This window comes from Adiantum capillus-veneris, chromosome 7 (assembly GCF_014529385.1).
Source record: "Adiantum capillus-veneris isolate H3 chromosome 7, ASM1452938v2, whole genome shotgun sequence".
NCBI lineage: Eukaryota > Viridiplantae > Streptophyta > Polypodiopsida > Polypodiales > Pteridaceae > Adiantum > Adiantum capillus-veneris.
In genome coordinates this window covers 85,834,685-85,860,096 of record NC_140937.1, presented here as the reverse complement: position 1 = coordinate 85,860,096, position 25,412 = coordinate 85,834,685, and the positions used below count along the sequence as shown (strand labels likewise).

General features: G+C 44.8%; 1 protein-coding gene across 1 annotated transcript in view; it reads right to left on the bottom strand.

The window, feature by feature from the left end:
* Positions 1-25,412, bottom strand: part of LOC147454156 (uncharacterized) — a 71,916-nt gene that overhangs the window by 27,936 nt on the left and 18,568 nt on the right. Inside the window, exons 2-4 of the mRNA XM_086516182.1 lie at positions 18,847-18,890; positions 18,690-18,767; positions 18,453-18,565 (exon numbers count right to left, since the gene is read on the bottom strand). Of these exons, the coding sequence (XP_086372308.1) occupies positions 18,453-18,565; positions 18,690-18,767; positions 18,847-18,890 (235 nt within the window). The remainder of the gene's footprint in view (positions 1-18,452; positions 18,566-18,689; positions 18,768-18,846; positions 18,891-25,412) is intronic.

The following is a 25,412-nucleotide window of genomic DNA, read 5'->3' as shown; positions in this document are numbered from 1 at the left end:
TTATATATCGGATCAGAAGACTCAATGGGAAAAGTACCTACCTTTGGTTGAATTTGCCTACAATAACACGATTCACTCTTCGACGGGGAAGGCGCCATTTGAGATTGTTGAAGGTGCTGCGAAGGTTCCACCCTTCCTAAGCACGAAAAATAAAATTTTTGAAGCAGATGAATATACGCGAGACTTAGATACGGCTTTTACCAAGGTTCACGAGGCTTTGCAAAAATATCAAGAACGACAGAAAAAGGCAGCGGATCGCCATCGTCGCGACTTGAAATTGAAGGAGGATGATTGGGTGCTCTTACGTTTTGAGAAGGCACACCTGAGAAAGAAAAAGGGAAAGGAGAGGCTTTTTCCAAAGCTTAGAATGCGATACTGCGGACCTCTCCAGATCTTTGAAAAGATAAATGATGTCTCCTTCCGACTAAAACTGCCTGACACTTAAAGGATTCACAATGCATTTCATGTGAGTCTCTTGAAACCTTTTAAAGGTGATGTGCCTGATGATGAGGCTACTGATGAGCAACCGGAAGTGGAAGAAAACGAGGAGATCCTTGTTCCTTAACAGATTTTGGCACACAAGGATACAAAGAATAAAGGTAAAGTCCGAAGGCGGTTCTTGGTTAAGTTCAAGAACTATCCTGCATTGGATGCGAAGTGGATGGAGGAGGAGGACCTAGCAGATACTCCTCAGATTGTGAAACTTTACCTTGAGGCTTTTGGTTTAGCATAGTCTACTCCAAATGGAACCCAAAATTCAGCTTGGCCGGAGATCTGGTGCAGTGGGATGCACAAGAGGGGAGTTACTCCGCTCCTTTGTCAATAGATGCATTGATTTTGATACTAGAGTCACTGATGTCTCTTTGAGCTTCAAGGATACTGAAAGCTGACAGTATTCTGTTGTATGACTTTATGAAATGGAATTCCTGAATATGATACTGATTTGTTCTTGACTTCTTTTTAAGTGCAGGAATTGATAGACGAAATGACTGCAGCATTTTGGTCTACTTGATCTCGAATAGACATGGTTGCAATAGGGGTTAGTCAATCGAACATCGATGAGGTCCCGACTGCATCTAGATGTGATAGCTACATTACCAATAAATCATGGTCTAAGATCCGAATGAATGTTGAATGTCATGTGATATCCTGTGATGTCTAGTGATGTCCTGTGATGTCGTGTGATGTGACTGTCGATTGGTACATGTGCTAGATGTGTGTTCCTAGTACGTAGGACTAACAGTCAATGTCTACTAAGACGGTTTATGGCCTATGTCTGTTTTGCAGGCGTAATCGAGGGCGATTACAATGCTTTCAAGTGGGGGGTATGTCACAAAGTGATGACGTGGTTGCCCGAGAGCATTCTGGAAACCCTAACCCTAACTGCTGCTGAAACCCTAATTCTGGAAACCCTAACCCTAAAACCTGCAAACCCTAAAACCTGCCAAAAATCCTAACCCTAACCCAAAACCTAAAAGGGCAGTAGGGAGACCCGTGATGACGTGGCACAGTACGGCAGAATCTCGCTTTTTGCGGTGCCAATTACGGCAGATTTTCGGAAATTGCGGAAGCTTTGCTTTTCTCTACGCAATTATCATAGAGAGAGAGAGAGAGAGAGAGAGAGAGAGAGAGAGAGAGAGAGAGAGAGAGAGAGAGAGAGAGAAATATATACCTTCATAAGTTCAGAATAGTCTGAACTCACGAATTATAAGAGGGAATAAAGCACTCATAAAACTATAAAAGCAAGGGACGCACGAAAAGAAGAGAAAAACAAAAACAAACAAACAAACAAACTAAATCACTTTGCTTTATTGAATAAGAGAGAAAGAAACTTTGCTTTATTGAAAGCTCAAGAGAGAGAGCTTGTGAGAGAAAAGAACCTTTGCTTTATTTTAAGCTTTTGGGGCTCTGCTTTTGGCAACCCTTGTAACCAGATAAATACGTGGTTTGGGCTCCCACTCTGCAAAACATCTGGACGCAGAGTCTGAGAGTGAGACCCAACCACTCTTGTACTTTGAACACTGATTAATACAAAAAGAAATACCGAATGTCACATGACACATCCAACCCTATGTGTCCGTGGACAAGCTACTTCATAACAAGGGTTCGGTCACTCCAATCAATCTAGATTAGAAGTGTTATGGCACTTTTGTGAGTCTGTTTGCAGACCGTGCATGCCCAGGCACTTAGTGTAGATGCATATCCTCTACTTGCACACAGCATGATCATAAGCATTCCCATCAGAATTCATCAGAATCCTTCAGGGGAATTTTCCAATGTATTTTTCCTATTTTTGACATTTTTCGCTTATTATTTTAAGTAACTTTTGTTGGGAACTCAGTAGGGCAAATTGGGTAAGATAATATATAAGCAAACCAAGGCTAGCACTATTTGGCAGATGAGCAAGGAGAACAAAGGCCCTCGGCAGCAAGTTCCCCCTCTCTCAGCAAGACTCCCACCCCTTGGGCAATTCCTTCACAGCACGCGATCCCCCATACGTAGCGTTTTCATCAGCAAGCAACTAGCACCAGAGAACTTCAATCCTTGGCGTTTTCAGCATCAGCTACCCTCGTCGTAGCCTCTCATCAGTAGCGTTTTTCATCATAGCAGCATCGCTAGAAGACTCCTCAAGCCTAGCGTTTTTCATCCAAGCCTTTGTCGCCACAGATCTCAGCCCTTGGGCGTTTTCAGCAGGCCTTTGTCGCCCTCTTTCCATAGCCATTTCAGCCTCACGACAGCAGTAGAATTTCAGAGATAAAGACCAGCAAACCAGCGTTTTTCCTTGGCGTTTTCAGCAGTAGAAAATACAGCCAGCGGCGTTTTTGGACAGCAGAAAAGAGCATCAGATTTCAGCCACAATGTCAGTCTCGTCATCCCCGTCGTCGCCATCGACCTAGCCTAGACTTGCATCAGTCACATGCATCCACTTTGTACCAGTTTGTGCAATCAATCGTAGACCACTCTCGCTAACGAGAGTGAGGCCTTGGGAGGAGGGTTTTACGTTGTCCTTGGTGTCGTATTTCTCTTCTCTCTCTATCTCTGTTAGGTGCAGCGGAATGAATGTTGTATTTTCTCAAGATTAGTGATCTTTATTGCTCAAGGTTCCTTTTAGTCCTTGGGGAAAGAGAGAGCTTTCCGTCTTGTAGAGTGATGTGGTCACGAACAAAGTGAGAGGATATTGTCCATGCAAGTGAGTGAGACTGAGAGAAGGAGAGTTAAGAGATACAACACCGAGGGGTTTGTAAAACCCTCCTCCGAAGGCCCCACTCTCGTCGCCGAGAGTGGTCTAACTTGATTGCACAAAGGTGTACAATGCGAATGCAATGGACTAATGCAATGGGACTATGCCGATGACGACGACAACGACTTCGTGGCTGAAATCTGAGGTCTTCTATCTGCTGATTTTCGGGACTGTTTCGGTGGCTGAAAATGACTGTTTTGGCTGCGTTTTTATGGTTGAAAATGGGGGAACATCTGCAACCAACTTGGGGCTGATCTGCTGCTATTCCATAGGCTGAAAATCTGCGTTTCTGACTGCTGCAGATCTGCGTTTTAGGGCTGATAACTGAGGTTCTTCATGGCTGGAAACTGATGATCTTTACGGGGCTGAATCTGCTACTTCTTGTGGTCTGAATCTGCTACTTTTTCTATTGCTGAAATCCAAAACGCTAGCTGATCTTGCATTTCCAAAAACGCTGGGCATGTGAAAAACGCCAGGCGTGTGATGGTCTTTCAGGCGACGATCTGGTGCAAAAACGCCAAGGGCTTGGCTTTCCGGCGATGAATGCTATTGAAAGCGCTAGGGATAGGAATCTGTTGCTTGGAGAAAACGCCAAGGCTTGGGATCTTGCTTGGAGGGAATCCACCAAGGTTTTGCTGAGATGTTGCCTGTTGAGCAAGGTGCTCCTGCTGCCTCTTCTGCCAGAAAGTGTGAACTTTGGTTTGCTTATATATTGACTTAGCCAAATTGCCTTACCTACTTTTGTTGGAAAGTCACTTAAAAATAATAAGTGAAAATAACCAATAAATAGGAAAATAGGCTAAATGCACTGGAAAATTCCCCTAACTGATGCTAATGGATTCTGATGGGAATTCCGATGATCATGCTGTGCGCAACCGGAGGATATGCATCTATGCTAAGTGACTGGGCATGCACAGTCTACGAATAGACTCACAAAAGTGCCAGATCACTGCTAATCTAAACTGACTGAACCCTGATGTGGTGTAGCTTGTCCACGGACACATAGGGTTGGGATGTGTCACGTGACATCCCCTCCTTTTCAAAGTGAGGTACTGGTACCGAACTGTATGGCGTCGAGGGAGATCGCCAACAACATCCGGAATCCTGGAAGGGACTCTTCGTCAGCCCACTCTGATGTGTGGGTCGTGCGGTACTTGAACTTCATAAAGGTCTGCAACGCTTGCTTCTTTGGGCCGCGCCGAAAGCGACACAAAGTCTTCTGAATCTCCTTTCTTGCTTCAACTTCGTCTAGAGTCCTGCTTCTTTCGTCTTCAAGAATCTCCATGGCTGAAAATCCCTGAAACCATCTCCAACACAAAACCATGAACATACCCATTCCATGTAAAGTGAAGGAAACAAATCTTGTCTTTGCTAAAGACTGTGTATGCCATGTAGATGAACAAATAGATAAAGTGACAACCCGTTCATCAAACACATGCAAACAATGAGATCGAATCTTTTCTGTTTGATCGAAATCAATCAACTGTGACAAATCACAATGGAAATGCCCATGCTTGGTGCTCATACAATCATACGCTCTTTCGGAAACAGTGTCATGCCAAGGAAGAGACATGGAATGTGACTTCCTGACATACAAACTTTTCAACTTTTCATGGACAATCCGCATACATTCGTGTTCATCCATGAGAGAAACGTGCTCAACATACAATATGTCATGCCTAGGAAAAGGGATCACATAACGATGCTGACTAAAATACAGGAAACCTTCACGAGTGAAACACTCGAACAATGCGTGCGTATCAATCATGCGAACACATAATATTTCCTGTGATGGTTCTTTGGACCAAGGCTCGAGAGCCAAGTTCGGTTCTTCGGGATCTAGAAAATCTTCTTGCGGGGGATCTGTGGACCTCGACTCGAAAGCCAAAATCGATTCTTTGTGATTGATCGAATCTGCAACGAGGTTAGCTTCGCTAGAAAAAGCATCAACTAACACATCATCCTTGTGAACAATCACATCTTCTTCATGCATCTCATCATGCTTGTGAGAAATCACATCTTGATCATGCAAATCATCATGCTTGTCTTTGACATCCAAATCATCATGCTTAGCAATATCATTCAAATCATCATGCTTATCTTTGTCATCCAAATCATCATGCTCATCATTGTCATTCAAACCATCATCATGCTTCACACAATCATGCAAAGCTTGTATATCATGCTGTGGAGAAGAAGAGACTGAGAGAGTCTGCTTTCCCCAAATCTCTTGCATCTGTGCTTAAACTTGAGAATAGAGTCGCCAAAACTCTTTGTTGTGGTGGTCGCTCTTTTCTTTGAGGGCTTTGTTCTGGCCATCAAATTCTGCTTGTCTTGCTGTGTTCTCTCGTGCTATGGCTGCCATTCTTTCTTGGTACTTACACTCGATGGCTGCCATGTCTTCTTCGTAGGCTTTTCTTTCTGCTTCTCTTTCTTGGTCCAACTCCTCCATAGGAGTTAGTGCAATCGGTGTCGTAGATGGGGAAGGGTCGGAAAAACCTCCTGGTGTGGAAAATTCTTAGTCGCCTCTCTCATGCTCATCACCTCCAAGCGAAGTATCCATTCCGCTTCAAGTGATGATCATTCTGAAGTCGTGGGTTCTTGTGGGTCTTGGGTTCTTAAGTCCACGAGGAACTTGGGTTCTTACGGGTCCTGGGTTCTTAAGTTCACGAGGAACTTGGGTTCTTGGGGGTCTTGGGTTCTTGAGGTTTTCTTTCGCTTGCAAATCGCATTGGAGAAGGATCTCCTCTTCACCCGAGTTCTACCCTTTTCTGCGGGCGCACCCCTTGGGGGCCTTGCGCTCACACCAAGGTTGCTTTTTCCCACCTCACGTCGATTGGCCGGCCGCTAAGTGCACGGTCTGCTCTCAATGAGTGAAAAGAGACACAAGGGGAGGCTAGACAAGCCCTTCTTTCTTGGGATTCCTGTCACTCTTCAACAAAACAAGATTAGGAATCGCCACGCCCAAGTAAACTTGGGTTCGTGCGATCGCAACAAGCAAAAAAAATTCTTGTGGTTCTTTTCTTGAGTAATGTAGAACACTTCCAAAGCTCTGATACCAATGTTAGGTGCAGCGGAATGAATGTTGTATTTTCTCAAGATTAGTGATCTTTATTGCTCAAGGTTCCTTTTACTCCTTAGGGAAAGAGAGAGCTTTCCGTCTTGTAGAGTGTTGTGGTCACGAACAAAGTGAGAGGATATTGTGCGTGCAAGTCAGTGAGACTGAGAGAAGGAGAGAGAAGAGATACGACACCGAGGGGTTTGTAAAACCCTCCTCCGAAGGCCCCACTCTCGTCGGTGAGAGTGGTCTAACTTGATTGCACAAAGGTGTACAATGCGAATGCAATGGATTGATGCAATGGGATTATGCCGATGACGACGACGGTGATGACGACGACGACTTCGTGGCTGAAATCTGAGGTCTTCTATCTGCTGATTTTCGGGACTGTTTCGGTGGCTGAAAATGACTGTTTTGGCTGCGTTTTTATGGTTGAAAATGGGGGAACATCTGCAACCAACTTGGGGCTGATCTGCTGCTATTCCATAGGCTGAAAATCTGCGTTTCTGACTGCTGCAGATCTGCGTTTTAGGGCTGATAACTGAGGTTCTTCATGGCTGAAAACCGATGATCTTTACGGGGCTGAATCTGCTACTTCTTGTGGTCTGAATCTGCTACTTTTTCTATTGCTGAAATCCAAAACGCTAGAGACTAAGGTTGACCAAAAACGCTAGCTGATCTTGCATTTCCAAAAACGCCGGGCATGTGAAAAACGCCAGGCATGTGATGGTCTTTCCGGCGACGATCTGGTGCAAAAACGCCAAGGGCTTGGCTTTCCAGCGATGAATGCTATTGAAAGCGCTAGGGATAGGAATCTGCTGCTTGGAGAAAACGCCAAGGCTTGGGATCTTGCTTAGAGGGAATCCACCAAGGTTCTGCTGAGAAGTTGCCTGTTGAGCAAGGTGCTCCTACTGCCTCTTTTGCCAGAAAGTGTGAACTTTGGTTTGCTTATATATTAACTTAGCCAAATTGCCCTACCTACTTTTGTTGGAAAGTCACTTAAAAATAATAAGTGAAAATAACCAATAAATAGGAAAATAGGCTAAATGCACTGGAAAATTCCCCTAATTGATGCTAATGGATTCAGATGGGAATTTCGATGATCATGCTGTGTGCAACCGGAGGATATGCATCTATGCTAAGTGACTGGGCATGCACGGTCTACGAATAGACTCACAAAAGTGCCAGATCACTGCTAATCTAAATTGATTGAACCCTAATGTGGTGTAGCTTGTCCACGGACACGTAGGGTTGGGATGTGTCACGTGACAATCTCTCAGTCTCATACTCTTGCACGCACAGTGTCCATTCACTTTGTTTATGATCATTGCACTCTCTCATTAAGAACGGAAGGCTCTCCCTTCCATAAGAACAAAAAGGAACGTTGAACATATTATAAAGCACTCATCTTGAGAAAGAACAACATTCATTCCATGGCACCTTACATTGGTATCAGAGCTTTGGCAGTGTTCTGTATTACTCAAGGAAAGAACCACAAGAATCACAAGATTTCTTTTTGCTTGCTGGGGTCGCACGAACCCAAGTTTGCTTGGGCGTGTCGATTCCTAATTGTGTTTTTGAAGAGTGACAGGAATCCCAGGAAAGAAGGGCTTGTCCAGCCTCCCCTTGTGCCTCTTTTCACTCATTGAGAGCGCACTATGCACTTAGCGGCCAGCCAATCGACGTGAGGTGGGAAAAAGCAACCTTGGTGTGAGCGCAAGGCCGCCAAGGGGTGCGCCCCCGGACAAGAGCAAAACTCGGGTGAAGAGAAGATTCTTCTCAAACACAGATTGCAAGCAAAAGAAGACCCTCAAGAACCTCAAGAACCCAAGACCCGCAAGAACCCAAGTTCCTCGTGAACTTAAGAACCAAAGATCATAGTGCATGGTCATCCCTCAAAGCGGAATGGATACTTCGCTTGGAGGTGATGAGCATGAGAGAGGCGACGAAGGATTTTCCCCACCATGTGGTTTTTCCGACCCTCCCCCTTCCCCATCTACGCCACGGGTTGTACCAACTTCCATGGAGGCGATGGTCAAGTCGATGTTGGACATGATGGCCCAACAACAGGAAGCGAATCGCGAAGCGACTCGCCTTGCGCTGGCACAACAAGAAGCGAATCGAGTTGCGCTGGCACAACAAGAAGCGACTTGCATTGCTTTGGAACGCGAATGCGAAGAACGAAACGAAAGAAATGCAATACAACAAGAAGCGACTCGCATTGCTTTGGAACGCGAGCGCGATGAACGAAACGAAAGAAAAGCACAAGAAAAGAGGAAGCTGAAGCAAGACGAGCGGCCTTGGAGGCCGATCGGGAGGCTCAAAGAGACCTCCGCACTCAAGAATTGGTTCGACAAGTTCTTGCCTCGAAGTCTGAACCAGCCAAAGATGTTGGAAGTTCCTCAAGTGGCGCAAGCCAGGATGCGGACTCCAACAACCCAGTCACAGAGAAGTTGACTTTCAGTAAGTATGATGGTAAGATGGATGCTACGGTTATTCGTTCTTGGTTGCATCTATTTAATGCTTATTTTGCGACAACTAAGAAGATAGGAAATAGCAAAGTTTTGATGGCAGCCATGTACCTTGCCGGTGATGCCATCAATTGGTACCATGCATGGCAAGAGGCACAGTTAGCCGCGTACCTAGAGAAAGTCGACGAATTCACGCCTTAGTTGGGCTGATTTCCAAGACAAGCTCAAGGCGCGGTTTATGCCTCCTCAGTACCTAACACGATTGAAGGAAGATTGGCGCAATCTCAAGCAACATGGTATGCCAGTCATGTCTTTTTCTAACCGTGTTTTGCAGCTCGGCACTCAATTACGCAAATCGGATGATGAGCGCAAAGAGGCTTTCTTGTTTGGGTTAGACGAATACATCAAGTTTGATGTAGAAGTCTTTGACCCCGCGGATCTCAATAAGGCGATATCGATTGCTCTCTCCCAAGAGATGAAGCACAACAAGGGAAAGCCTAAGGAGAACAAGACTTCTCAAGGAACATCTCAGAATTCTCAGAACACGCAGAATGGTAAGAACGGTAAGAATGGTAATTCTTCTAGCCCTTCTCTCTCTAATTCCTCGGAAAAGAATTCTAACAATGAATCTAAGGGTAAAGCTAAAGCACCTGCAAAACCTAAGCTAACCCGAGATGAAAAGATGCACGAGGAATTATAGGAGAATACATCATGGCTGAAGAACAAGTGATTTATGCTAAGGAAGGTAGATGTTATCAATGTCACGTCAAGGGTCACATTAAGAAGGTTTGTCCTAAGATAGCCCCACCTAAAGAACCAAAGGCACCCACAGCAGCCACAAGCACTTTAATGAACCAAGCTCAATCTTCTCATGTCTCTGACACACACATTGATGAGTCTCTTATGAAGTGTTATGGTCATGTAAAGGGTCAGCGTTTTATCATATTGTTTGATCCAGGCAGTATGCATGATGTGATTAGTGCCTCTTGTTGAGAGAGCCCGCCCAGAGGTTAGTCAGAAAACTCCTCTCGAGGTTTCTGGCTTCACTCCTAGTATGGACTCTCTCATCACGAAAGAGTGCCTTGATGTGATGTTTACCGTTCAACAAGCTGCTTTCCGTCGGAAATTTCTTGTGTCTCCTCTCTCAAGATGTGATATGATTTTGGAAATTTCTTGTGTCTCCTCTCTCAGGATGTGATATGATTTTGGGCATAAGATGGTTTCGTGAGCATAACCCTCTCATTGATTGGGAGGCTAACACTCTTACTTTAAATGCCAAAACTGACTCCCCCCTCATCATTCGTGCTAAGGAGGGCTTGCATTCTTTGCCTCTCATCTCTCATGTGCATGTAAAGCGTGAATTACGACGAGGAGCATAAGCGGCATTCATCTATGCTGCTCCAGTTTCCCAGAGCATTCAAGCTCCAGCTAAGTATTCAGATTTGTTTACCAAGTTTGAACATCTCTTTTTGCAAGATGATCTTCCACCTCGTCTCCCACCCGAGCGGCCGGAGGACCATCGCATCGAGCTTATGGAGGGGGCATAGCCTGTCAGTAAGGCTCCCTATCGTTTGAACAAGACACGGGAGGAAGAGTTAGAGCGAAAACTCACGGAGTTGGTGGCTAGAGGATTCATACGTCCTAGTGTAAGTCCTTTTGCTGCTCCTATTTTGTTTGTTCGCAAGAAGGATGATTCGTCTCGTTTGTGTGTTGATTACAGGGCATTAAACAAGATGACCGTCAAGAACAAGTTTCCGATGCCTCGCATTGAGTATATCCTAGATAGGCTCAATGGGGCTAAGGTTTTCAGCAAGGTCGATCTCAAGAGTGGATACCATCAGGTACGGGTATTCAAAGGCGACATCTTCAAGACCGCTTTTCGCACCGAGCGAGGGCAATGGGAGTATATTGTTATGCCTTTTGGATTGACAGGTGCCGTGGGTACATTTAATTGTCTCATGGTAGGTCGTTTCGGCGATATGGTCGGTGTATGTGTGTTCATCTTTTTGGATGATATTCTCATTTTTTCTGCATCGTGGGAACAACATGAAAGACATGTCAAAAGGGTACTAACCCGTTTGAATGAGTGTCAGTTGTACATTGCAACTAAGAAGTCTTCTTACTGAAGTCACTTATCTGGGTTATATCATTTTTGCAGACGGCGTCAAGCTAGACCCCGCGAAGGTGGAACAGGTTCGTAATTGGGATTTGCCCAAAACTGCGTATGATGTGCGTTCTTTTCTTGGGTTATATCAAGCATATAGTTCGCACATAGAGAATTTTGCACGCATTGCTGCACCTCTGACTGATGTTTTGAAAGGGGTAAAGACTCGCCGTCAGCGCGTAGACTTGCCCGAGACAGCCATTGAGGCTTTCGCAGCTCTCAAGGTTGCAGTGACTGAAGCACTGTGTCTTATCCTTGTCTGATCCCTTTGAGATATGGACGGATGCAAGCAATGTCGCCATAGGCGCTGTGCTTCAGCAACATGGTCGTCCTATAGCTTTCCTTAGCCGGAAGCTCAATAGTGCAGAAAAGAATTATTCAGTTTATGATAAAGAACTTTTGTCTGTCATTCACTGTCTTAAGCATTGGAAGCATTTTCTTTATGGTAGAGAGTTTACAGTTCGCACATATCATCAAGCCCTCAAGTGGCTCCAGTCTATGCCTAGTGCACATTGGAGTGATCGCCAAGCACGGTGGTCACAATTTTTTAAGCAATTTGGAGGTTTGATTGAGTATGTGTCTGGAAAAGCTAACCCTATTGTAGATGCGTTTGAGTCGCAAAGGACAGATTTTGGCTCTTGAGTCAAGATCCACATTTTCTATTCAGGGTGAGTCTTTCGACAGCATGAAGAATCAGTATGCGGATTCCGAGTTTGATAAGCATTGGTTGCAGGCTCTTGCTTCCCAAGGGCCAAGCAACTATCTCATTCGTGATGGTTTGTTGTATTTTCGTCAATGTTTATGTGTGTTGCCCTCTCTCAGGCCAACCATATTGCATGAGGCACATGATTCTCTCACGGGTGGGCACAAGGGAATGAACATCACTTTGGAAAAAATTGAAAGATTCTTTTATTGGCCTAAAATGCGAAAGGATGTGTTTCATTATGTCACACAGTGCACTATATGTCAAAAAGTAAAAGCTCCTTGAGGTACGCAGCAAGGCCTCTTACTTCCACTGCCTATTCCCGATGGAACTTTTCAAGATATTTCCATGGATTTTGTGACTAACCTACCACCAAGTTTGCATTCAAGGAACACTCAATGTTTGACAATTGTTGATCGTTTCAGCAAGTTTTGCATGTTGATTCCTTGTAAAGCCACAGTTACTGCACAAGATGTAGCACGGTTGTTCATTAAGCATTGGTACCCCCTCTGTGGTTTGCCAAAATCAATTGTTTCAGATAGGGATGTTTAAGTTCACATCCAATTTTTGGCGCGCACTCTTTGAAAATTTTGGCACTAAGTTGAATTTTTCATCGGCTTTTCATCCACAGTCAGATGGTCAAACAGAGATTTACAATCAATTGGCTTTTGATGTTTTAAAGTCATATGTGCATGATCAGCAGTCTCAGTGGGAGCTCTATCTCCCATTGGTTCAGGCTATCTTGAATGACTCTTTTTCCTCCGCCATTGGTCGAACTCCGTATGAGGCAGCTTTTGGCCGTCCGTTCCAGTCACTTTTGACTCGCTCGGTCAGTCAAATGCCTGATGCCAATCTGAAAGTCAGTCATTGGATGAGATTTCTGAGAGTGTGAAGCTTCGGCTAAGCAAGACTCAGGAATCTTATTCACGGCAGGCTAACAAGCATCGTCATGATGTTTCGATCAAGAAAGGAGATTGGGTGTATTTAAGAATCATGAAGCAACGTCTTAAGCAAGTTGGAAAGAAGTGTCCCAAGTTATCTTTTTATATGTATGGTCCATTTCCAGTCATTAAAAAGATAAATGAAGTTTCAATGAAATTGCAGTTACCTAACTCATGGTCAATGCACAACGTTTTCCATGTTTCTTGGTTGAAAGTGTTTCAGGTAACACCTCCAAATGACATTTTGGAAGAAGAAGAACTGGAGATCATTGATGAAGCTGAAGTCATGGAGCCGAAGCAAGTGTTGTTGCATCGCTTTCGACATGGTACGAAGAAGCAAGTGAGACAATACTTTTTGAAGTTCAAGGATCGAGGGACCCACGAAGCGGTGTGTATCGACGAAGAGTTTTTCAAAGACTATCCCGAGTTGTTGGCAGACTACAAGGAAGCCATGCAGCTCGGTACCAGTACCTCACTTTAAAAAGAAGGGGATGTTACGTGACACATCCAACCCTATGTGTCCATGGACAAGCTAATTTATAACAAGGGTTCCGTCAATCCAGTCAGTCTAGATTAGAAGTGTTCTGGCACTTTTGTGAGTCTGTTCGCAGACCGTGCATGCCCAGGCACTTAGTGTAGATGCATATCCTCTGATTGCACACAGCATGATCATAGCATTCCCATCAAAATCCATCAGAATCGTTCAGGGGAATTTTCCGGTGTATTTTACCTATTTTCCCTATTTTTGACATTTTTCACTTATTATTTTAAGTGACTTTTGTTGGGAACTCAATAGGGCAAATTGGGTAAGATAATATATAAGCAAACCAAGGCTAGCGCTATTTGGCAGATGAGCAAGGAGAACACAGGCCCTCGGCAGCAAGTTCCCCCTCTCTCTTAGCAAGACTCCCACCCCTTGGGCAATTCCTTCACAGCAAGGGATCCCCCATACCTAGCGTTTTCATCAGCAAGCAACTAGCACCAAAGAACTTCAACCCTTGGCGTTTTCAGCATCAGCCACCCTCGCCATAGCCTCTCATCAGTAGCGTTTTTCATCATAGCAGCATGGCTAGAAGACTCCTCAGGCCTAGCGTTTTTCATCCAAGCCTTTGTCGCCACAGATCTCAGCCCTTGGGCATTTTCAGCAGGCCTTTGTCGCCCTCTTTCCATAGCCATTTCAGCCTCACGACAGCAGCAGAATTTCAGCGATAGAGACCAGCAAACCAGTGTTTTTCCTTGGCGTTTTCAGCAGTAGCAAAATTCAGCCAGCAGCGTTTTTGGACAGCAGATAAAGAGCATCAGATTTCAGCCACAACGTCGGTCTCGTCATCCCCGTTGTCGACATCGACCTAGCCTAGACTTGCATCAGTCACATGCATCCACTTTGTACCAGTTTGTGCAATCAATCGTAGACCACTCTCGCCAATGAGAGTAGGGCCTTCGAAGAAGGGTTTTAGATCGTCCTTGGTGTCGTATTTCTCTTCTCTCTCTATCTCTCAGTCTCATACTCTTGCACGCACAGTGTCCATTCACTTTGTTTATGATCATTGCACTCTCTCATTAAGAACGGAAGGCTCTCCCATCCATAAGAACAAAAAGGAACCTTGAGCATATTATAAAGCACTCATCTTGAGAAAGAACAACATTCATTCCGCTGCACCTTACACCGAAAGGGACACCAGTCTTTGGGGCCAATATCTCTAGGCACGGAACTCCGCCAGGCCAGTGCAAATCTATTGTGAACTGTGAACTGTTTTGAAGTGGTTATTTGGTGCTGTCGTGATTGATTCTTGACTTGGAGTGTCCAAGTCTGTTACACACTCTCCACCACCACTCCGCACGATGGCAAACGAATTGTTCGACGCGTCCGTGCCGTACCTCTTGTGTGTAGATGAGGTCCCCGAAGAAGACTTGTCGGCGAATCCTCTTCCTTCACAGGAGGTTATTGTCATTCTGGAATCACACCTACGAGCTGGAGGTTGTCATAATTCCCGATTCCCCGACTCCAAAGCCGAAACCCGTTCCAAACGCAGTTTCCGCTCCCGAAGTATCAGTTTCTGTTGAAAAGTCGGCATGGCCGAATCACAAGAAGGCGACAACAATATTTTACCCGAGGAACCAATAGCAGTTCTCAAAAAGCAGATGGCAACACTTTCAACAAGCCTCGCATCCATTCACACTCGCTTGGAGCAGATGCAGACGCAAACTTCTTCTCGGAGTCACCCAACTGCTTCTCGGACTACACATGCAATTTCTCTGCCATCTTCTTCCGACGCTTCAGTGGTCGACCACTAAGAACCACTCAAACAACAGCCTCTGGAACTCAAATTTTCTCAGCCAAAGCATGGTTTCTCAGAGACAACTAGACACAAAGTATCTTTCGTGTGAGCAGCAAAAGTCTCAGCATGAATATTCTTGGAAATGTTACGGTGCTAAGCGACCAACTTCTTATTCAAATCATCAACAACAAAAAAAAGCAATAATATGAAGCTTCCAGAGGATCACCACCAATATCAAGATGGGCTTATTTAGTGGCACATATATCCGACCATAGTTGAGTATTCGATCGTGAACGACGCAACGTTAGACAAGTTCCCTCTCGCGAGCCATGCCCTACATTTAAGTTTTTCTTATTTGATGGTGGTAAAGTTGAAGATTTATTGATCCTTTCCTTGTGCAAGAGGATCCTTCAGAGGTCTAGGAAGCAACAGCTCCCTCGACCTCTCCCTTATCAATTGGAAGCCTTAATACCCGCTGAGAAAGCTGAAGATTCAGAAGATTCGAGTTCTTGTGCGACAACCAACAAGCACATAACCACTTCTTTGGCCGTGATCCAGGCAGGAAAATTCGCCTCGTCACCGCCCTTGCAGAATACAATCTTTGTCTCTAAACAGATACCAGATGCTATGGTGAATGATAATTCTTCAAACTCGAAGACTCCAGTCCTTACCTTCAATGGTGCAAAGGACAAAACAGATGCAGACTCTTACAGCATAACTTCAGTCACTGCAATTGAATCTTTGGACACAACTTGTTCCACAGATAAACCTTTACAGATGGATATACCTCCAAACACTACTCTGTCTCAGTCTATGACATCCCTTCACGAGGATTTTACTGTTCCAGACAAACCAATGGAATACCTTATAGATTTCCAACCAGTGGTCATCACTCAACAGAAAACTCAAGTCAATTTACCAATAATTTCACTCGAAGCAGATACAGATTCAACCTTTTATTGGACAAAGCTCGAAGTATCTCCCTTGGTCATCTGAAAATGATTCCAAGCAGTAATCACATCACGTTTGTACTCTTGAGTGAGCCAAGAGGAAATAAAAGTCGCTTGAACTTCAGCCACTTTGTCGGTGTTGCTTTTTGTAACAGAAGAGTGGACCACCATGTTCGTGCATGTCCTTTCAAATAGGATACTACCCTCCTGATCTTGGAGTGCTTTGAATAGTGCCCTCCACAAAAAGTTATGTCAAATTGTTGAATAAAAGCGAGGGCCTTGTGAGCATCTCGAAAACTTGAAAAGGTATTAAATTTTAGTGCTTGTCCACCCTCCTTGAATTTTTTGGTCTTCTTGGTCTTATCCTCGAGAAAGTCGTATAATTGGCTCGATAGAAGTGCTTCCTCTTAGAATAAAACATCTGGTTATCAAAGTCCGAACTCTCAGAAGAGGATGAGTCCTCCTCAAAACTGTCAAAAAAATAAAGAGACAAATATGCCAGTCTAGCACTTAAGAGTCCTCTAGACAGTTAGATTTGCAAGGAGACGCCACATGCTGGTATGGGGAGATGACATCATGGTTTCAGGTACATGGGTTCAACATGGACAGATTGCCCCCCTTCCAGTATTCATCGGATGCACCATCTCTGACTCTTACATAGTCCGAGATCACCAGGCTCATCCGCCAAGACTTGGCTCAACTAGATACTAGGAGGACTTGGATACAGACGACACAGGATTTGGGTACGAAGATGGCTTTCTATAGAGAGCATCTTCTCCAGCTTACTGAGGATGGTTTTGTGACGCAGCCCAAATACATGGACACCCACTTATCCCAAGGGATGCGATGTGCTATTGGCCAGATACACACATCTTCACACCAGCTTCGGATCGAGACTGGTAGATACAGCGGAGTACCTGTAGAGGCCAGGACATGTCCCCTATTGTCACATGGAGCCTGAGACAAAGTTGCACTACACATGCCACTGCCTAGTTTACTATGAGATGCGAGGCCTCTTTCACTGCCCGTTCAGAGAGGGCTTTGGACCACTCTCTAGAGTCATGGGGTATGAGGACCACAGATGTTTGGGTCTGTTTTTTCTCAAATTGCGCAGACATAGAGAGACCTGATGAGAGGCGAGGCTAGCTAGTCTTAAGAGACGAATCACAGACTTCTTTAGAGTGGACAATGGGCAGCCTACCACAGCAGAGCTCACATTCTCCTCACACCAGAGGCACGTTGATCGATCAAGCGACCGAGCTAGGGAGATCTAGACGCCCACGACTACGGAGGACTACACGGCATCGACGGAGGCTGCATCAGAGGATTCGGATAACTTTGGCCCGACATGCACGACGCCCGGTCAAACTATCCTTTTGAAGACGTTTAATATATCATTTCGTTTCGTTTCATTTCTCTCTCTCTCTCTCTCTCTCTCTCTCTCTCTCTCTCTCTCTCTCTCTCTCTCTCTCTCTCTCTCTCTCTCTCTCTCTCTCTCTCTCTCTCTCTCACACACACACACACACACACACACACACCCATTATATTTCCACACGCACACCCACATTGTGTTGTATTAGCCCCCAGTCACTACTTTCACCCCCCCCTACTCATATCCTATACAGTTCCAACTAGCTGCTTAGCAGTTAAGATTTTAGTTTTTCACTTTACTTCATTTTATTTTTGTACCCAGACATTGTGTTACATCCACCAAGATTGTATCAGTTTGGTCTCATTGGTCGTTTTGGCCTTTTGAAGACGTTTAATATAACATTTCATTTCTCTCTCTCTCTCTCTCTCTCTCTCTCTCTCTCTCTCTCTCTCTCTCTCTCTCTCTCTCTCTCTCTCTCTCTCTCTCTTTTTCAAAGAACAGTTGCTATATATTGAGTATAGAGAGACTTCTAGAGATACTCAAGAGAGCATGTCTTCTAGAAGAGTACAAACTGTGGATGATCACTGGCAGGGCTGTATGTACATCAAGGTGGAAACTGAGAAGAATGATGAGTAAACCACCGTGGAGGGGCATAATGCCACGTGATCGTGCCTCTATCCATACTGAAAAGAACTGTGGTACACGCCCAGAGTCGAAAAAACTGACGTCGTCTCCTCTCTGCTGCCCTAGAGAGGCCTGCTGAAGAATCCCATTGGCTGCGCAAGGTATGCAAAGGCTCAGACCAACCTGCACCCAAAGTAGTGGTCACATGGGAAGGACAACCACCCAGAACCTGAGCACAGCGAGCCTTCCATATAATCCACAATACTATGCTGCATATCACAGCAAATAGAATATCACGAGGCTGTATGTCAAACTCATGTACTAAAGCAGGTGCCATGTCCAGTGTGCCCCGTCTGTATCCCAAGGCTCTCTCTCTCTCTCTCTCTCTCTCTCTCTCTCTCTCTCTCTCTCTCTCTCTCTCTCTCTCTCTCTCTCTCTCTCTGCCCAAAGAATAGGACTTGACACTTTGATACACAAAAGATAGCGGCAGACTCTTGCCACTTTCAAAATACAACTAAAAGCCACATAACAGATACAATTACAGGTGAAAAGCCCCCTCAAGATCATGAGGGAATGCACAACTCCAGGGAAAAACCAATGGATTGATACAGGTATCGACATGTGCAGACAGGGCGAACAACATACATACCACACCAAGGGTAGAAGGGGCTTCTGCAGAACTTTGTGCAAGGTCCACTGCAGCTTTGTCACCCGGGTCCAGAATTCGCATCGGCAATGTTGCCCCTGGAAACAGCACTATTCCTGTCCCAGACAACAAGTCTTAGCTGAGACATTGTGCTGATTGAATTTGCCAAAAAAGGTTGATCAAAAGTTTCTTACAGCCTAAGAGAAATTGTTCAAAATAAAAGCTTGCAAATGCAGCTACCTTCTATATAAAATATCGGTAACATAAGTAGGGATCCCTCCTCCAGAAAAACACTGTTGCATGCTACATCATCCACTTCTGCATGAGCATTTTAGTCATGTTATTGAAAAAGAAGGCAGTCTTACATCAAGATTCAGTTGAATAATTTTACACTAACCACCCAGATACGAATGTGGTGTTGCAGTGCTCCCATATCTAAAACTATAATCAAACAGAAAGAAAAGAGTTAGATGTCTCATATCATTAATATTTTACATTGAGATAAATCTTATACATGACATTTAAAGCATTAATGTCCTTTACAGTGTTTGCTCTCAGAACCATGTAAAACATCACTATTATTTGCGAACCATGCAAGGTGTTTGCAGTAAGCTCTTAAAACTTCCAAAGGTATGTTCCTTATAATCTCAATCTTACACTGCCCTACGAGCATAAAAAAGAACTTACCGTTGATCCTCCTAAAGATAGAAAAGTCTTAACCATATTGCAGTACATAGAAACTTCTGAGCCAAAATTGTGACAAATTTGAATTTAACAGAGGAAGAGAAACTTTTATAAAGATACTTTACTATATAAAGATAAAGAAGACAGGACACAATACTAGCACACTAGAATTGATCCCTCAACAAACAAAATCGAAAAAGCAAACACAAATAGCTCAAAAGTTAATTGCAATGCTAGATGAAACGATGTGAATTCTAATAGATTAGCGCGCTGAAATTAAGGATCAACAAAGTCAAATACTAATCACAAGTGAGTAAAAGAATTTAGTTGTGTAATGAAGCACCCTGAACCCCAACAAAATGAAGCATATTGGGTATATCCACCTTGAGAGCTGGGTCTCCACCCTCACCTTTTCCTGCCTACTTCCTCTAAATCTCCAGCTACCGCCCTCATGCTCCTGCACTGCTCTCCACCCACGATGCCATCCCTGCACACGCACTACCTCCACTGATTGTCCAAAGCCCTGCCTCTGTCACCACAGTTGCTGCTCCCTGCCATCACCTACAGGTCCACCATATGCCCTTCCAAGCACAGCCAGCCACCCTTGATCTTCCCCACGTGAGAGGATAACCCAGGTTAGGGTTAGCGTAGGTAGCCTTAATATCCTAGGGCTGGTCCACCCTAGCCTCCTTGTACTGCAGTAATTTTTTCTACTCCTTGTTCCCACTTATAGCCATAGACATAATCAACTATGGCCTAATAGTTATAAGCATGGATATAAATGGAGATATTTATCTCACATTTTTCCACATGGGAAGCAACATCATGTCACAAAGTGATGACGTGGCGGACAGTAGAAACCCTAATTTCTGCCAGAAACCCTAAAATTCCTGCAAACCCTAATTTTTGCCAAAAACCCTAAATTTCCGGAAATCGCGGAGGCGGATTATTAAAATTTTATTTTATTTTTATTTTTATTTTTTTTTGGAAAATGATGAGCGACGCGAATTTTGCTTTTGCTTTTTTTTTATAAAAAAAAAAAGAAAAGACTCTCTAAGAGAGAGAGAGAACTGATGCTTTTGATTTTAAAAGCTTTTGGGGCTCTGCTTTTGGGCATCCCTTGTAACCTTTAAATTAGTGGTGAGGGCCTCACTTCTCAGAGCATTTGGACGCAGAGTCTGAGAGTGAAACCCTAACCGCTCTCTTGTACTTTGATGATTGATTAATACAAAAAGAAATACCGAAAGGGGCGCCAGTCTTTGGGGCCAATATCTCTAGGCACGGAACTCCGTCGGGCCAGTGCAAATCTATTGTGATCTGTGAATTGTTTTGAAGTGGTTATTTGGTGCTGTCGCGGTTGATTCTTGACTTGGAGTGTCCAAGTTTGTTACAGTGGTATCAGAGCACGGCCGATTTCTCTTCTACGGGAAATCCGATCTCCGAATTTTTTTTCCGCGGCACCTATGGCTTCAGGCAATGATCAGTCGACTCCCTCTGCATCTGGAGATGCGGGCTGGGATCACAACGAAGATTCAGGCAGAGAGTATGGCCCGCCTTGGCCTACTTAGGCGGAGCGGCGAGAGATAGAGCATCGCCAGTTGATAAGCGATGCAACAAAGATGATGCTCAATTTTGCCAAGGACCCGAAGATGGCAAAATATATGAACCATACCTCTTTGGAAGAGGTACAGATGGAGTGGCAGAGAACCACAACACCACTCCCGAAACCCGCTCTCAAGAAACCTTCTGCCTCCAAGAAATATACGGAGAAGGAACTGGAGAACGTGGTTGATGCACGGATTGCTCAGCTTTTCGACGTGCAAAAGAAAGGCAAAAAGCACGGCAAAAAGCAGAACAAAGGTACTGACTTCCCGGGATATTTGGGTCGTCAGTCGACATTCGACAAAGCAAAGAAACGGAAGAAGCGTGTTTGATTTGAAGGAGTACCCAGTTCTTCTTCTTCTTCTTCTGACAGTTCTTCTAGCTCCTCGGATTATAGCGAAGAAGACAGAAAAAAAGCAAAAAGCGAAGCAAGACACAAAGCTTCGGAACGGGCAAGAAAAAGGCAAAGAAGGCTACATCTCGCCCAGAGACTGACAGTTCTACTGAGGACTCGTCTACAGACAGCTCAGATTCCGATGACGGAAAGTTTTATGCGAACAAGAAGAATTTTTACAAAGCCAACCAGTATGACTTTCTCGAAGATAACAGCAAGAAAGTCCGAGAGTTTAAGGAAGGTGGCCACTCGATCAAGTTTGATACTTTTCAGGATACTCAGATGCTTCGAAGGCTTTGTCTTTTATACAGCAGTTTGACATCGCTTTCGCGGGAGGACGCTATTCAGAGCACTCCAAGATTCGGAGAGCTGCCTCTTACTCTGAGGGGAATGCTCGTACTTGGTGGTCCACGCTTCTATCAAGCAAGACTGTGCCAGTTACATGGCTGAAATTCAAGAGGCTTTTTATTTCTTCTTGGTTGACTCAAGAGTTTGAGCGAGATATACGAGCTGCTTGGAACCATCTCTGGATGACCAAGAGCGATACAGTGAATTCTTATTGTGAAAGATTCTGGAGCTCTTTTCTACCCGCCTCTTCATTCAAGAAGATCTCGTTCAGAGAACAGATTGAGCGGTTTACCTTGGGTCTACCTACAGAGATCCGAGATCACTGCTTGGAACAGAAGTCAGCTTCTATTCAAGAGTTGATGAGTCATGCGAAGCGGGGCTTTGCCATTCACTCTGGCAGTCTGACCTACCCCACAGATGAGGCCATGACACAACGAGCCGAACAGACTTCTGGGAATGAAAGTAGAATGAAAAAGAGCAACCCAGAGAAAAAAAGGATGCACGACCCAAGCTTACTCCTGAGGAGAGAGCTCGCTTCATCAGATAGGGGAAGTGCTTTGGATGCGGGGAACATGGACATATTTCCGCGAAGTGCCCTGATAAGGCACAGAAAGAACAGAATGATAAAGACGACGACAGGTCTGAGAGTTCGAGAGCAGCTGAGGAATGTGGCAGAAAAGGCAGATAGAAAAGTAGACCGGTACCACATGGAGTGGGACTTGCACCGAATCAAATGAATGAAAGTACAAACTTTGCCGTTTTTTTTTGGGGCAAAGTGAAGGATCAGGAAGCTCTTTTGAAGGAGCCAAGGCCAACTTCTTTTCACTTGGAATTGGCGGCTCGATTTGGAACTACGCCCGACAGACTAACGCCATAGGCGGAGGTAGTTCGACTGGCACCCGGATGGGATGTTGCCATTACACCGAGCATTGGCAAACTTCGTTTGCAATGATAGGGGTGTTCAGGGCACGTGAGTGACGTTCTACTCGGGATCCCTTGGTACCACAAGAACTACGCCGTGGTTGACTACCGGGCCGAGAAAGCGACTTTGATAAATGAAGGGCTTAGAGATTGTACTTGATGAACTTCAGTTTTCTTACTCATTCTTTTGGGAGAACTGAACGATGGATAAAGGTTGAATATGTTTTGACCTGAAGAAACGAACGCCAAGATTTTTTTTTCTCCACGCTCATGCCGATTGCTTTTGAGAGGGCCTGAGATCATACCATTGATTTGATATCTGGAAGCACGCCACCGAATCGGCCACCTTATCGTGTGAGCCGAGTACAGAATGAAGAGATTATGAACCAAGTGAAAGACCTCTTGGAAAAGGGTCTTGTCCAGCCTAGTACTTCACCGTATTGCTCTCCAGTATTGTTGGTTTTGAAGAAAGACGGATCTTGGAGAATGTGCATCGATTATAGCACTCTCAACGAAATCACCATCAAGAACAGATTTCTGATTCCTAGGATCGATGATATACTGGACAGGTTACAGGGATCCTCGTGCTTTAGCAGGATTGACTTGAAGAGTGGATATCATCAGATCAGGATAGCACCAGGAGATGTCTACAAGACAGCTTTTCGGACGGCTTTTGGGTTATTTGAGTTTTTGGTGATGCCTTTTGGCTTAACCAATGCTCCTGCGACATTTAACCGGATGATGGACAAGATTTTTCGAGAGTACAGGCTATTTGTTGGCACTTTCTTTGACGACATCATTGTTTTCTCCAAGAATGAGGCAGAACACAGAGATCATCTGCTTCAAGTCTTTCAGGCATTACGAGATCACACGTTAGTGATTAATGCAAAGAAAAGTGAATTTTTCCTACTAGAGATACACTTTTTGGGACACATTGTGTCAGCAGCAGGAGTGCGAATGGACCCGGCCAAGATAGAGACTATCCGTGATTGGCCCGATTTGAGGAATGTCCATGAAGTTAGAAGCTTCTTGGGACTGTGTTCGTACTACAGGCGGTTCATACGAAAGTTTGTAGAGGTTGCTTCCCCTTTGCATACCTTGACACAGAAAGGAGTACCTTTTCCGTGGGGACCCACAGAGGTGACTGCCTTTCGGACATTGAAAGAGAAATTGACTACGGGACCAGATTTGACTTTGCCGGACTTGCAGAAGTCATTTGAAGTATATTGTTATGCTTGTGGTCGTAGTCTGGGTGCGGTCTTGATGCAAGAAGGCCATGTCATAGCTTACGAGAGCCGTTTGTTCTCTAGGCCGGAGATGACAGCACAGATCTATGGGAAAGAGCTTTTGGCGGTTATCCATGCTCTTACTCAGTGGCGGCATTACCTACTCGGAGCGGATTTTACTGTCTTTACAGACCATCAGAGTTTGCGCTACTTCTTGTCACAGAAGCAGCTTTCGGAAAAGCAGATGCGGTGGGTGAACATCTTGTCACAGTTCCACTTCCAGATTGTCCATGTGCAGGGACAGAAGAATGTGGTGGCAGATGCTTTGTCTCGGAAACCGTTGGTTCTGGCTATTTCCGCGATACATCATAGGAGCTTCGAGGATATGGTCGATCAGTGTGCCACACATACAGATTTTGCAGATATTTTCACACGGATACGGGATGGGAGACAGTAGCTGGATACTCCCTTCAGGAAGGCTACTTGATGAAAAAGACTATGTTGTGCGTTACACAGCCGTTGAGGAAAAAGGTTATGACTGATTGCCACTGTCCACCTTTTACGGGTCACCGCGGCATTGCTACCACCATGAAAGGGGTAGAGAGAGATTTCTTTTGGCGGAGACTGAAGAAGGATGTGGAAGAGTTTGTGCGCAGTTGCTTGGTATGCCAGAAGGTCAAGTTTGACAGGCATAAGGCACAGGGATTGTTACAGCCTTTACCCATACCCACCCGCCCCTGGGAAAATATTGAAATGGATTTCATTTTTGATCTCCCGAGAATACAGAATGATCACGATGATTTTCCGATTACATGGCACGTCTAAGACGATTCTCTCCGACATAGACCCCAGATTTATGAGTTGGTTTTGGAAGGCAATTTGGGAGAACATTGGCACGTAGTTGCAGTTCTCGTCATCGTTCCACTTGCAGACTGACGGGCAATTTGAGATTGCCAATTCAGTGATTTTAGATTTATTGAAGTCTTGTATCTCGCATCAGAAGACTCAATGGGAAAAGAACTTACCTTTGGTGGAATTTGCCTACAATAACACGATACACTCTTCGACGCGGAAGATGCCATGTGAGATTGTTGAAACTGCTGCGAAGGTTCCATCCTTCCTGAGCACGAAAAATTAGAAATTTGAAGCGGATGAATATTCGCGAGATTTGGATACGGCTTTTGCCAAGGTTCGCGAGACTTTGCAGGAGTCTCAAGAACGACAGAAAAAAGGCAGCGGATCGCCATCGTCGCGACTGGAAACTGAAGGAGGATGATTGGGTGCTCTTACTTTTGAGAAGGCACGCCTAAGAAAGAAACAGGGAAAGGAGAGGCTTTTTCCAAAGCTTAGTATGTGATACTACGGACCTTTCCAGATTACTGACAAGATAAATGATGTCTCCTTCCGATTGAAACTGCCAGATACTTGGAGGATTCATAATGCATTGCATGTGAGTCTCTTGAACCCTGTTAAGGGTGACGTGCCTGATGATGGGGAGCCCGATGAGCAACCCGAAGTGGAAGAAAACGAGGAGATCCTTGTTCCTGAACAGATTTTGGCACATAATGATACGAAGAAAGGTAAAGTCCGAAGGCGGTTCTTGGTTAAGTTCAAGAACTTTCCTGCATTTGATGCGAAGTGGATGGAGGAGGAGGACCTAGCAGATACTTCTCGGATTGTGAAACTTTACCTCGATGTTTTGGTTTAGCATAGTCTACTCCAAACGGAACCCAGAACTCAGCTTGGCCGAAGATCTGGTGCAGTGGGATGCACAAGAGGGGAGTTACT